General features: G+C 57.4%; 1 protein-coding gene across 1 annotated transcript in view; it reads left to right on the top strand.

Annotated features, from left to right (window-relative positions):
• Positions 1-358: 358 nt before the first annotated feature.
• SLC17A7 (solute carrier family 17 member 7) overlaps positions 359-12,599 on the top strand; it is a 23,966-nt gene continuing 11,725 nt past the window's right edge. The window contains exon 1 of the mRNA XM_038382327.2: positions 359-760. Coding sequence (XP_038238255.1) covers positions 699-760 — 62 coding nt within the window. The 5' untranslated portion in view covers positions 359-698. The remainder of the gene's footprint in view (positions 761-12,599) is intronic.

The following is a 12,599-nucleotide window of genomic DNA, read 5'->3' as shown; positions in this document are numbered from 1 at the left end:
GGGGAGTGGGGTCTAGTGGTTGGAGCAGGGAGGGTCTGGGGGCCAGGACTCCTGGGTTCTCTCCCCAGCTCTGGGAGGGGAGTGGGGTCTACTGGTTAGAGCAGGGAGGGTCTGGGGGCCAGGACTCCTGGGTTCTCTCCCCAGCTCTGGGAAGGGGATGGGCTGTGCAGGTTTAGAGTCTGGGAAAGAACCCAGAAGTCCTGGCTCCCAGCCTCCTTGTCCCCCATGGGCTCCTCTCCCGAGGAACCCCTCCGCGGGGGATGGCCAGTTCTGCTCGGAGCTGTCCCTGGTGCTGCTCCCAGCCCCTCCCCGTGGCCTCAGGGCTGGGCCGCTGTAGCCTGGGGGGGGGCAGAGCCGGCGGCAGCGTCCCACGCAGGATCGCCTGGATTGAGAGCCAGTGACGCGGGAGGCTCAGCGTGGGGCGGGGAGAGGGGAGCAGCTGGGGCTGGGACAGATCGGTCCTGGGCAGCCGGCGGCTGAGAGCTCCTGCCGCGGTTGGGAGCCAGAGACGGGCGGGAGAGAAGCGGAGAGAAGGAAGGGAAGAGGGAGAGAAGGAACGAGACGGAAAGAGAGAGAAGAGAAAAGAAGGAAGGAAACAGGAGGGAGGAAGGAGAGAGACACCCCCACCGACCGCCCCCCGGTGCCGCGGGCCGGAGCATGGTGCTGTGACCCAGCCCGGGCCGGTCCCGCTCGCTGCCATGCAGTTCAACAAGGAGGAATTCCAGAAGTTGGCCGGGAAGACGCTGGGCCAGGTGCACAGGTGAGGCGTGGGGAAGGGTCGTGGGAGGGTTTGTCAGGATCTGGGCCCCTGTGGGGCCAGGATCAGGGCCCTGGTCTCTGCTTTTGCCGGGATCGGGGCCCTGGTGGGCTGGGGCCGGCTGGTGGCCAAGCGGGTGGCGCGTTACTGCATGACCTGGGCTGGTCTTTGCTGGCTGCCCCCCAGATCCACCCTTTCCCCCATCCCTGAGTCCCCTGCCCCCCCACGTTCACCCCTCTGAGTCCCCTGACCCCCAGATCTACCCTCTTCCCTCAGCCCCCTGCCCCCCCAGATCCACTTCTTCTTCCTCAGCACCCCCCCCCACACACCATCACTTCCCCTCAAACCCTGGCTTCAGGCCCCCCCACTGCCCTCTAGCTTTACCCCATTTCTCAGCCCCCCACATTTAACTCTAGACTCGCCTGCTGCACCCCCACGATTCACCCCCCACACACACTCCCCTCCCTTCCCAAACCCTGCCTTGATGCCCAGGGGCAGATGCCAGACCCCTCTCTTTCCCCCCCCCCCACACACACACACTTATACACAACTCTTTGTGGTGGGGTGCAGGGGCTGGCAATTCGCTTGGGGGCACACCCCAGATCTGCCTTAGGGAGGGAGACGCTTCCCATCTGCCCTTCCTGGGGAGGATGTGATGGAGAGATATTTGCTTTCTATTTATAACCTTCATCCATTCATCCCCCCCCCCCCCCCCCCCCAACCCTCTCTAATCCCCCCGCTTTGGCCTTTACACGCGGGCCGGGTTCTGCATTTCTGCAGCTTGGTGCAATTTCTCCCCCCCCCCCCGATGAAGTTTGAACCCTTCTGTGGGTCTGGTGGGGGAGGGGAATGGGGGGGACAGGCCCATTGGGCTGGGAGACCTAGGGGGAGGTTGTGATGAGTGTGGAAGGGATCACACAATGTTGGGGTTGCCCTGCAAGTTGGGGGGTGGGATATTTCAGGTCATGCAGTTGCTGGGTTGGTGTGGGTCCCTGCTGCCCCCTGCTGGAGGGGACGGGCCCTGTGCTGTGTGCATGGTGCCCTGCACATCTGGCAAGCATCTGCACGTGGGTATCTCTTGGAAGTGGGGGCGTGCGGTGTGGGGGGTGTGCTGGGGGGTTGAACGAGTTTTAACGTAAGCCATGAATTCCCGCCTCGGGCCCCAGCCCGCAGGTCTGGTCCGTAGCCGCCCAGCGCTGCGGTCCCCGGGGGGGGGAAGGGCGGATCGATGCGGAGCCGGGACATTGTGGTGTTCGCAAACCGCCGAGTGAGCAGAACAAACCCCGGCCCTGGCACGGAGACGGATCCCGGTGCCCTTACGTAACTGGCCCGGATTCCGCCGAAGAGTGGGTCCCACCAGAGCCAAACCTCATGAAATATGCACCAGGTTTCTAAATGGATCCCGCGCGATTTATTTATACAGCAAGCGAGAAACCCTGTGCGAAAGGCTCTGGCCAGGAGCTGTGCAAAGCAGGAGGTGATTAGATCAAAGCCCTCTGTGTGTGTCATAACAATTTCTGTGCATATAATATATATTAATATATGCCCTTATATAGCTAATCAAAGGGGTGTCTATTGTGTAATCATCCCATCTGTGAGATTTTCTGTGTGTTACATACAATAAAATATACACCCCCAGAGGTGATAATATATAATACATATCTAGCTACACCTACTTTTCCACACATACACAGATATCTGCATGTAATAAACCCTACGGGCATGGGTGTGTATGTAATATATATGAGCGAGCCCGCACACACACACCGATTGGGTGGTATATGAACACGCGTAATAAAAACGATGCAATAAACACGCGCATATATATATATATATATATATATATATATATATATATATGCACCTGCGTATCTATGGACACATTCCCAGGTGTGTGTCTATATATTGTATATAGAGGACGGGCAGGGACCTTGAGGGGTCGTCCAGTCCACTCCCCGGCACTCATGGCAGGACTAAGTATTATCTAGACCAGTGGGTCGCGGTGGCTCTGGTTAGCCCTGGTGACCAGGCCCTTAAAAGTCCCATCGGTGGTGCTGCCTGGCTGAGGCAGGCTGGTCCCAACCTGTCCTGCGCCCCAGAAGTGCCCAGCAGCAGGTCCGGCTCCTAGGCGGGGGGGCCACGGGGCTCCGTGCGCTGCCCGAGCACCGGCTCCACACTCCCATTGGCTGGTTCCTGGCCAATGGGAGCTGGGGAGGGGGCAGTGTCTGCGGGTGAGAGCAGCTTGTGTGCCTCCACCTAGGAGCCAGACCTGCTGCTGGCTGCTTCAGGATAGGTGGGAAGCCTGCCTCAGCACCCCTGCTGCACTGCTGACTGGGAGACGTCTGAGGTAACCCTGAGCCCCCCACACCTAAACCCAGAGCCCCCTTTCTGCACCCCAAACCCCTCATCTCTGACCCCACCCCAGAGCCTGTAGTCCCAGCCCAGAGCCCTGACGCCCTCCTGCACCCCAATCCCCTACCCCAGCCCTGAGCCCCCCAACACAGTCCTCTCCTGCACTCCAAACCCTTCATCCTCAGCCCCACCCCAGAGCCTGCACCCCTAGCCCAGATCCCTCATCCCCTCACAAACCCCTCACCCCCAGCTCTGCGGGGTCACGGGCATTGACAATTTTCTTCAACTGGGTCGCCAGAAACAAAGTGTTGAAAACTACCAGTCTAGACCTTACACCGTTGGTATAAAATCATGAGTACGGACAAAATAAAATCTATTTGCATAGATGTATATCTATCAATTCCACACTCATTTATATATGGACACTATCACAGATCTGCATGTGTCTATATGTGTGTCTAAGCGGTGTGCCTATGCACTAGCGATCCACCCACACACTTTATTCTATATATAACCTATAAACGCCGGCTGTGATCGATCAAGCCAAATCTTTGTGTAGCTACTACAGGCCGGGGGCCGCAGATCTGGGTGCGTATCTCTTCCCTCGCCTAAGCTCTGGGTGCGCGTGGATGAAACCGACGTTAAAAGATCAGGACTAAGAGCGGCAAGTCAAGTGCTCCAGAAACACCCCATGGAAGGTTCTTCAGCGTCCTTAATCCGGGTCCCCTTGGGCGCCGGTCTTTCCAGACCGTCCTTAACTCCGGCCGCACCTGCAGCTTTTAATGCCGGGCCGGCGCCTCACGGCACGGCCGAGGCTCGTTACAGGGCGGCTCTTCCCTGTTGAGTTTCAGCCTCGTCGCTCAACATTCGCTTTTCTCTTCAGCTCCCGCACCCCTCCCCGGGCAGCCTCGCACCTTGTTCCTGGCACATGGTTCAACCCGCCCCCTGCTCACTGCGCCGTGTTTGATCCCTTCCGGGCTTCCCATGGGTGGATTCCTTTCCCCCTGCGCCAGATCAGGGACTGAGCCCCATGATCACCGCCGGGAAGCTGAGGGGCCGGGCAGGACTCGCTTGGCTCCTCCTAGGGCCGGTGTGTGCAGAGTGCTTCCAGCACAGCGGGCACCCGGAAACCCTGGTTTGAGGGGCCTTGCCTGGCCTCGCCCAGGTGCTCAGGAGCAGGGGCGGGGATAGGAGCCAGTCGGCTCCCCACAGCTCCTGTCCCTTCCTCCAATGCCCTGCCGCAGGGCCCGCCAGCCTCCTGGCCTCGGCAGCTCTCCCCAGCCACCCCTCTATCTATCCATCCATCCATTCCCAGTCACCCCCCATCTATCTGTCCATCCCCAGCCATCCCCCATCCATCCCCATCCACCCCCTCTATCTATCCATCCCCAGCCACCCCCTCTATCTATCCATCCATCTCCAGCCACCCCCATCCATCCCTCTCCACACCCTCTATCCATCCCTAGCCACCCCCATCTATCAAACCATCCCCAGCCACTCCCTCTATCTATCCATCCATCCCCAGCCACCCCCCATCCATCTCTCTCCACCCCCTCTATCCATCCCCAGCCACCCCCTCTATCTATCCATCCATCCATCCCCAGTCACCCCCCATCTATCTGTCCATCCCCAGCCACCCCCTCTATCTATCCATCCATCCATCCCCAGTCACCCCCCATCTATCTGTCCATCCCCAGCCACCCCCTCTATCTATCCAGCCATCCCCCATCCCCCCCTCTATCCATCCCCAGCCACCCCCTCTATCTATCCATCCATCCATCCCCAGTCACCCCCCATCTATCTGTCCATCCCCAGCCACCCCCTCTATCTATCCAGCCATCCCCCATCCCCCCCTCTATCCATCCCCAGCCACCCCCTCTATCTATCCATCCATCCCCAGCCACCCTGCATCCATCTCTCTCCACCCCCTCTCTCCATCCCCAGCCACCCCCTCTATCTATCCATCCATACCCAGCCACCCCCTCTATCTATCTATCCGTCGCCAGCCGTCCCCCATCTATCCCCCTTCACTCCTTCCATCCATCCCCAGCCGCCCCCTCTATCTATCCATCCCCAGCCACCCCCCATCTATGCCCCTTCACTCCTTCCATCCATCCCCAGCCGCCCCCTCTATCCATCGTCAGCCACCCCCTCTCTATCTATCTACCTACCTATCTATCCCCCTCCACTCCCTCTATCCGTCCCCACCCACCCCCTGTATCTATCTATCTATCTATCCATCCCCAGCCGCCCCCATCCATCTATCCCCCTCCACTCCTTCTATCTATCCCCAGCCACCCCCTCTATCTATCCATGCATCCCCACCCAGCCCTTCTATCTATTGATCTATTACACACACACACACACAAGATTTGTGCAGGAAGGTGTTGGGTTGTTTGGCAGCTGCCGACACCTTTCAGGGTCACGGGAGGCCAGTGCAAAGTCGAAAGGCCGTTCGATATTTTTCCCTTCACTGCTGTGAACTAGACAGCTGGGCCGGGGCTAATCCTCCCGCCCGGCTCCCAACGTGAAATTGCTTCTTGTCATGTGCCAAGGCCGGATCCTGTGTGTGCCTGTGTCCTGGCCTCCCCTTGCTTGAGCAGATGAGTCCTGCTCTGTGTGTGTGTGTGTGTGTGTGTGTGTGTGTGTGTGTGTGTGAGAGAGAGAGAGAAAGAGAAATTGGGCCCAAATTTCCCAAGAGATTTAGGAACACAAAGATGCAGTGAGAGGCACTCCAGGGGTTTTGACAGCACCTCAGTGTCTGGCAACAGTCTCTGTTTCTCTCCGAATCCCCAGCTCCCAGAGTCCTGGGATTTTGTGAAAATGTCAGCTTCCATTTAAAATGAAAAATAGTAATCCTTTTAGACCTCCCAGTTGGGGCAAAAAGCTTAAAAACACAATCCCTAGAGGCATAGGGGTGAGGGGTGGCACCCACAGCTACCCGGGTATGGGAGGTGGCAGGAATGGGAGGGCACATATAGCCCCTGGCATGGGGGACAATCTGGGGGTTTTAGGGAATCCCTGGGAGGGAAGCAGGGCACCCAGGGAGCTGGCAGCAGGGGAATGGAGGTTTTCAAGGAGTTCCTGGTTTGTTCCACGTGACCCCCGCGTGTGCATGGGGGAGACAGTATTGCTCCCTTAGATCTGCTATTTCCCTTGACCCAGAGCAGGGCGGCCCAGGGATTAGGACACAGCCTAGGAGATGGCAAACCTGGTTCCAGCATGTACCCTGCCACAGACTCCCCAGGTGACCCTGGTTCAGTCACTTAGCCTCTCCCCAGCCCCCCTCTGTACCATGGGATAATAGCCTGTCCCAAGGATGGGAGTCGGGTAGGTGACCCAGGTAGATTCGAGCGAACCGTCTCCGTAGGGAACTTGAAAACCTGCCTCGTGGGTTAACTAAACTGTTAACACCCCAGGCCATGAAAACTACCCACAACTGCCAGCCATGTCTGGGGTGGCTCCTCCTGGGAAAGGGGCTGGAAGCCCGGACTCCTGGGTTCTCTCCCGAGTGCTGGGAGGGGAGTGGAGTCTAGTGGTTAGAGCAGGGGGGCGTGCTAGGAGCCAGGACTCCTGGGTTCTGCCCTGGCTCTGTGCGGGGAGTGGGGTCTAGTGGTTAGAGCTGGGAGGTGCTGGGAACCGGGACTTGTGCAACCTTTCCCCTCCTTCAAAGGACTTTCGCGGAGGCGGGGAGAGGCCCAGCTTCCTTTTGACCAGCCCTTCCAGGGCCCACTGAATAATTCATGCCTTTTCGAGCCATAGCTGCATCCTGCCTCATCTATATTTCATGGTGCTGAAGTTGGCTCCATAGAAATTTTTTCCCTTCCAACACCCTGTGTTTAAGTCTCATGACTCTGGGAATCCCTGAACCCGCCCAGAGCCCCAAGCAAGGAACCAGCCCTGATTTCAGCTCCGTTTTCATTCCAGTCTGTAAAGTCTTGTCATTGGACTGAAGGGTTTAAATTATCTTTAGAGCAGGGGAGGGGCAGGGGAGCCAGGACTCCTGGGTTCTCTCCCCGGCTCTGGGAGGGGAGTGGGGTCTAGTGGGTAAGAGCAGGGGGAGTCTGGGGGCCAGGACTCCTGGGTTCTCTCCCTGGCTTTGGAAGGGGAATGGAGTCTATTGGTTAGAGCGGGGCTGGGTGCCAGGACTCCTGGGTTCGATCCCTGGTTTTGGGAGGGGAGTGGGGTCTGGTGGTTGGGGGTCTGGGAGCCAGGACTCCTGGGTTCTGGCCCTGGCTGTGGGGTGGAGGAGTTTAGTGGTATTTTATTTGAATTTGAGTGTCTGTTTTGTGTGTGCATTGAATTTTCTCTCCTTTGACTGGGTAATTTGAACTGCATTTTTTAAAATATATCTTTATCATCAATATCAATATCTGTCTATATTGCAGATTTTTTTCAATTGAGCACAACTGCCTTCTGGTTTTTAGAGCATTTGGTTGTTTTTATTTGATTCTGATTGCTTAGGGTTGCATTTGGCTTTGAGTCTTTAATTTGTACAGCCAATTTCATGTTTTTATTCCCTTCTTAGTTCAAAGAACGAGGATTATTTAATTAATTAGCATTGTTGGATATAATTAACCACTTCATTTAGATGATCTTATTTATTTAGCTTAATTTCAATTGTTTCCCGCCCTGTTGATTTTGATTCATTACAGTTGTGCTGGTTTCTTATTTGCATGTTGCTTAATTGCAGTGAATTCATTTATGATGCCATTTGGGTGCTTTTGCACGATTTAATTTGATTTCGCCATCACCTTCCTTAGATGCAATAAGATTATTTACTTTGATTTGACGGGTCGCTGTTACTGAATTCCATTTTGGTGGGCTTTGATTGCTTCGGATCTCTTGGGATTTTGAAATTTTTTTCTCTGATTTCATTTTTATTTCGATAAATTAGGATTAAATCAAGTGGATTTTGTGCCATTTGTCCAGGCCAATGACAGTGGTTTTGTTGCCTTTTTATTGGCTTTCGGGATGCTTCTATTTCACCCAGATGGGCTGGTTTCCTTTTGGTTCCATTGCGGTTCGATTCATCAGGATCGGTTCATTCGCTTTGGTTTGCTTCCCCACTGCGTTCTTGTCATGGAGTGTGGGGGAGTCAGGACCCTGCACCCCCCACTTCCTGCGATTTACCGGAACTCTCAGCCAGCCAGTAACACAGAAGGTTTATTAGATGACAGGAACACAGCCCAAAACAGAGCTTGTAGGTACGGAGAGCAGGACCCCTCAGTCAGGTCCATCTTAAGGGGTGGGGAGCCCAGACTCCTGTCTGGGCCTCCCTTCGTTTTCCCAGCCAGCTCCAAACTGAAGCTCCCCACAGCCTCTCTTCTGGCCTTTGTCTCTTTCCAGGGCCAGGAGGCCACCGGATCTCTTTGTTCTCCAACACCTTCAGTTGGCACCTTGCGGGGGGGGGGGGGAGGTGGCAGGCCATCAGTTGCCAGGAGACTGGGTGTTGGCCATTCTCTGTGCAGACACCATCACACTGGCCCTCTAGGGCTCTGCAACAATCACACCCCCTTATCCCCCAACCTAGATACTTCAGAACTGCCTAGGGGAAACTGAGGCATCCTCACAGTATTCAGAGAAAACATTAAGAACATTCCCACTTCGTCACAGTTCTCAAACTCCACGCTGCCTGGCTTGGCCTTGCCTTGCTTCCTCGCTGCTCCTGCCCTGTCCTCTGCGTAGAGGTAGATTGTGCCCCAAATGGCTGGAAATCGGGTGCCCGTTTTCCCCAGGGACGGGAATTAACCATTCGACCAACTGGCCAAGGGCGGTTTTGAAATGCCGGGGATCAAGTCACCCCTGCAGCGTCTCCTTGCCCAGCTAAATGGCTGGAGTGCCGGGAGTCTCTCACATGAAGGCGGGTTTCGCAAACATTTCGTCCCCCTCACAGCTCCTCTCCGGATCTGCTCCGGCTTCTCCAGTCTGCTGCGGTGCTCACCCAGGCTAGCCTCCGGCGCTGCCCCGGCTGTCGGATAGCCCCGCTGTGCTGCCCGCTCAAACTGGGGCAGATCTGTAGTCAAAAACAGCCCAGCGCCATTGGAAACTTCCTAGAGCATTGCAGGGGCATCCAGCCTGGCCTTTGTGATGAACGCAGCCAGCTTCACAGCCAGCATTTTCCTTTGCTTCTGAAGACCTGGGAGCCAGGACTCCTGGGTTCTCTCCCTAGCTCTGGAAGGGGAGTGGGGTCCAGTGAGTTAGAGCAGGGTGGGGGGAGCTGGGAGCCAAGACTCCTGAGTTCTCTCCCCAGCTCTGGAAGGGGAGTGGGATCCAGTGAGTTAGAGTGGGGGTGGGGCTGGGAGCCAGGACTCCTGGGTTCTGTAGCAATGCCCTGAATTAGTTCCTGCTTGAGTTTGGTTTTTATTTTGAGGCGGCCTAGTGTGGGGAGCCCTGGACCGGGTGCAAGGAGGTAGCAGCGTAACCCGGTGGCTGAGCTTCATGGGGTCTGGCTTTCGTTCCACTTGATTGTGAGGTGTGCAGATGCGGATGCTGATCTATTATCTGTATTACAGTAGCCCCTAGGAGACCTGGTCATGCAGCCAGCAACCCCATGGTGCAAGGTGCTGCACAGTATTAGGTGTATTATGGTAGTGCCTAGGCACTCCAGTCATGCATTGTGCTAGGTACTGTGAATTTGTATTGCTATTAGGTGAATTACGGTATCACCCAGGCGCTCTGGACACAACTGAGGACCCCATGGTGCCAGGCGCTGCGCAGTATTAGGTGTATTACGGTAACACCCAGGAGCCCCAGAGACGGCCCAGGACCCCAGGCGCTGTGCAGTATTAGGCATATTACAGAATCACAGAAGATCAGGGTTGGAAGGGATCTCAGGAGGTATCTAGTCCAACCCCCTGCTCAAAGCAGGACCAATCCCCAATTTTTGCCCCAGATCCCTAAATGGCCCACTCGAGGATTGAACTCACAACCCTGGGTTTAGCAGGCCAATGCTCAAACCACTGAGCTATCCCTCCCCTGTGCATTATTAGGTATATTACGGTAGCACCCAGGAGCCCCAGAGACGGCCCAGGGCCCCACGGCTGCACAGACCTGAACTAAAAGCCGGCCCCAGCCCCGGCCCCAGCCCCGAAGAGCCGCCAGTGCTGGACAAGAGGCACTGGCTGGAGACAGACGGATGGGGGAACCTGGAGCAGGACTGAGACGCTGTGGGGGGGCAGCACGGGAGCCCCACTGGCATCCCAGCTGGGGCGAGCCTGAGGAGGGAGCCAGAGGCGGGTAATGAGGTGGCAGTGCCAGTGCTCATGGGGGCGCCTGCCCTGTGCGGGGGGCAGCTGGGAGCTGCCAGCGCGGCTGTGAATGAGCGAGGCGAGGCTTGGGGGGGGAGCCCGGCAGCTTGCGTCTGACGTGCTAGCGACGGGCAGCCAGCGGACAAAGGCCCGACGCGGGCACAGCGACGGGCACGGGGAACAAGCTGCAGTGGCGTATGGGCAGGGCATGTCTGTGTTTCCCAAGAGCAGAGACCCGGGGTGTATTTACACCATAACGGGGCCCCTCGCTCTTCCCGAGTGGGTAGTCAGGCCCCCTGCCCAGTGCCCGCCCATAGCACAGTGGTCTGAGCTGCGTCTCGCTGCCGAGGGAGCAGCCTGTTTTCTCTCTCTCTGGTTTTGGGCCCTGAGTCTTCAGAGAACCAAACAAACTCCCGAGCTTGGCTTTGAAACTCCCGCGATTTTCCAGCCAACACCCAGGCACTGCTTTGACCTGGCCCCTTTTCAAGCTTTTCTTTGCAACTTTGTAAGTGCAAACCTTAAATTACGACTACGGTCGTTGACCTCTGACCCCCTCCCCCCCCAGTTTAGCCAAGATTTGCGGCCAAGGGAGAGGCTCTTTCCGAGGAGTGAGAAATGGATGATACAAGACGAGCCAATTGGGGTGGGTTTTTTTTTCTTTCGGCATTTTTTATCGGCTTCCTAAATTTGGGTCAAGGCCACAGTTTGGGGAGGGGGCAAAAAAGGATGCCATCTCAATGTTTCGCTTTGAAATTTCCTCCCGTTCTACGAAAGAAATAACACGAACCCAGCTCAGGAAAAAGCCCCGCACCAAGTGGATTTTTCTTCCCCTTTAACGTTTGGATTGGCCGGAAATTTCGAACCGTTTTCCTCCAGCTGGCGCGACGGATTTCTCCCCGTGTTATTCCGATTGGCAGAGCTCCGCAACCTCCAGGAGTCGCCCAGCCCCAGCTAGGAGGCGGGGAGAGTCAGCGGGCCACAAAACCTGAGCGGTTGGAGGGCCCAGGCTGGAGGCCGGCCGGGTATTCGTGTTTGCTTCAGCTGGAGCAGATCGGTTCGCAAACCGGCCGGGTTCACCGAGTGCCGATGGAGGATCCACCCCAGCCAGTGGTTAATTCTCCGGGCGGTTCAGCATTTGCATCTTGGCTCCTGTCTGAATCGGTCCAGCTTCCGCGTCAGACTTTGCCAGATTAAAGACGCCTTCGTTAGCAAATTTCCCCACGTTGGTCACCCCCTAACCTTCTCCTTCTTAAGCTGCACCCATGCCCCCCCGCCGCATTCCTGCCCTACGGGGGGCAGCCAGGCCCATTTGGGTGGGTGGCTGCTGTCCGCCCTCCCCGGTCACCTTCTGCGGCGGGATTTATACGTCCTAATTTCCCTGCAGCGAGGGTCATCCCCAGCCCCATACAGTGAGCAGATGAAGATCGGGGGGAGAGCAGATGGATACCCCTGTCGGCAGGTGGGGTGAGGGGCTGGGGGGTCAGCTCCATAGGGAGAGCAGGCACCCACACACACTTACCCCCCCCCCAGAGAAACACACATTTACAACCAACCCTAACCTGGGACCCCCTGCCAGCCCCAGCAGGATCTCAAGACCTGGGTCAGAGGTCCCCACTCCCCAAATATTGCCTTCTGCCCCCCAGAGCAGGACTCGTTCCCCCCCAGTAGGGGGCGCCAGGGACACACACAGCGCAGGGCCCGGCCCCTCCAGCAGGGGGCAGCAGACCCCCCCCCGACAAACACACAATCGGGGCCGCTCTGCTCTGACTAGCTGGGGCTGGGGGGGGGGCTGTAGCAGCTCGGGACAGCTTGTGTGAAGGGGGGGGCGTGTGTGACTCCCAGCTCCAGCCCGGCTGCGGGTATTCACGAGAGGATGAGGCAGCTTGGCCAGGAGCCCAGCGCGGGGCTTAGCACGGCTCCCATATGGTCCCGCTGTGCCACGTGGCATCGGGCACCAGCGCCAATTCCCCCCCTTCCGCCCCCCCCAACACACCGGGGCTGGGATTGCGGCAGGCTTCGCAGAACTGGGCTGGTGCAGAGTCTGGTGCTGCACTGCGGCGCTAGGGGGCGCTGGGGAGCGGGAGGCAGGGCGGGGGGGTCAGAAGGGGGCGTTGGGGAGCACAGGCAGGGCAGGGGGTCAGAAGGGGGTGCTGGTCTGCAGGGGGCAGGGCGGTGGAGTCAGAAGGGGTGCTGGGGAGCGGGGAGCAGGTTAGGGGATTCAGTGGGGGCGCTGGGCTGCG

This window comes from Dermochelys coriacea, chromosome 23 (genome assembly GCF_009764565.3).
Source record: "Dermochelys coriacea isolate rDerCor1 chromosome 23, rDerCor1.pri.v4, whole genome shotgun sequence".
In the NCBI taxonomy this organism is placed as follows: Eukaryota; Metazoa; Chordata; order Testudines; family Dermochelyidae; genus Dermochelys; species Dermochelys coriacea.
This window is presented reverse-complemented; position numbering and strand designations above follow the sequence as displayed.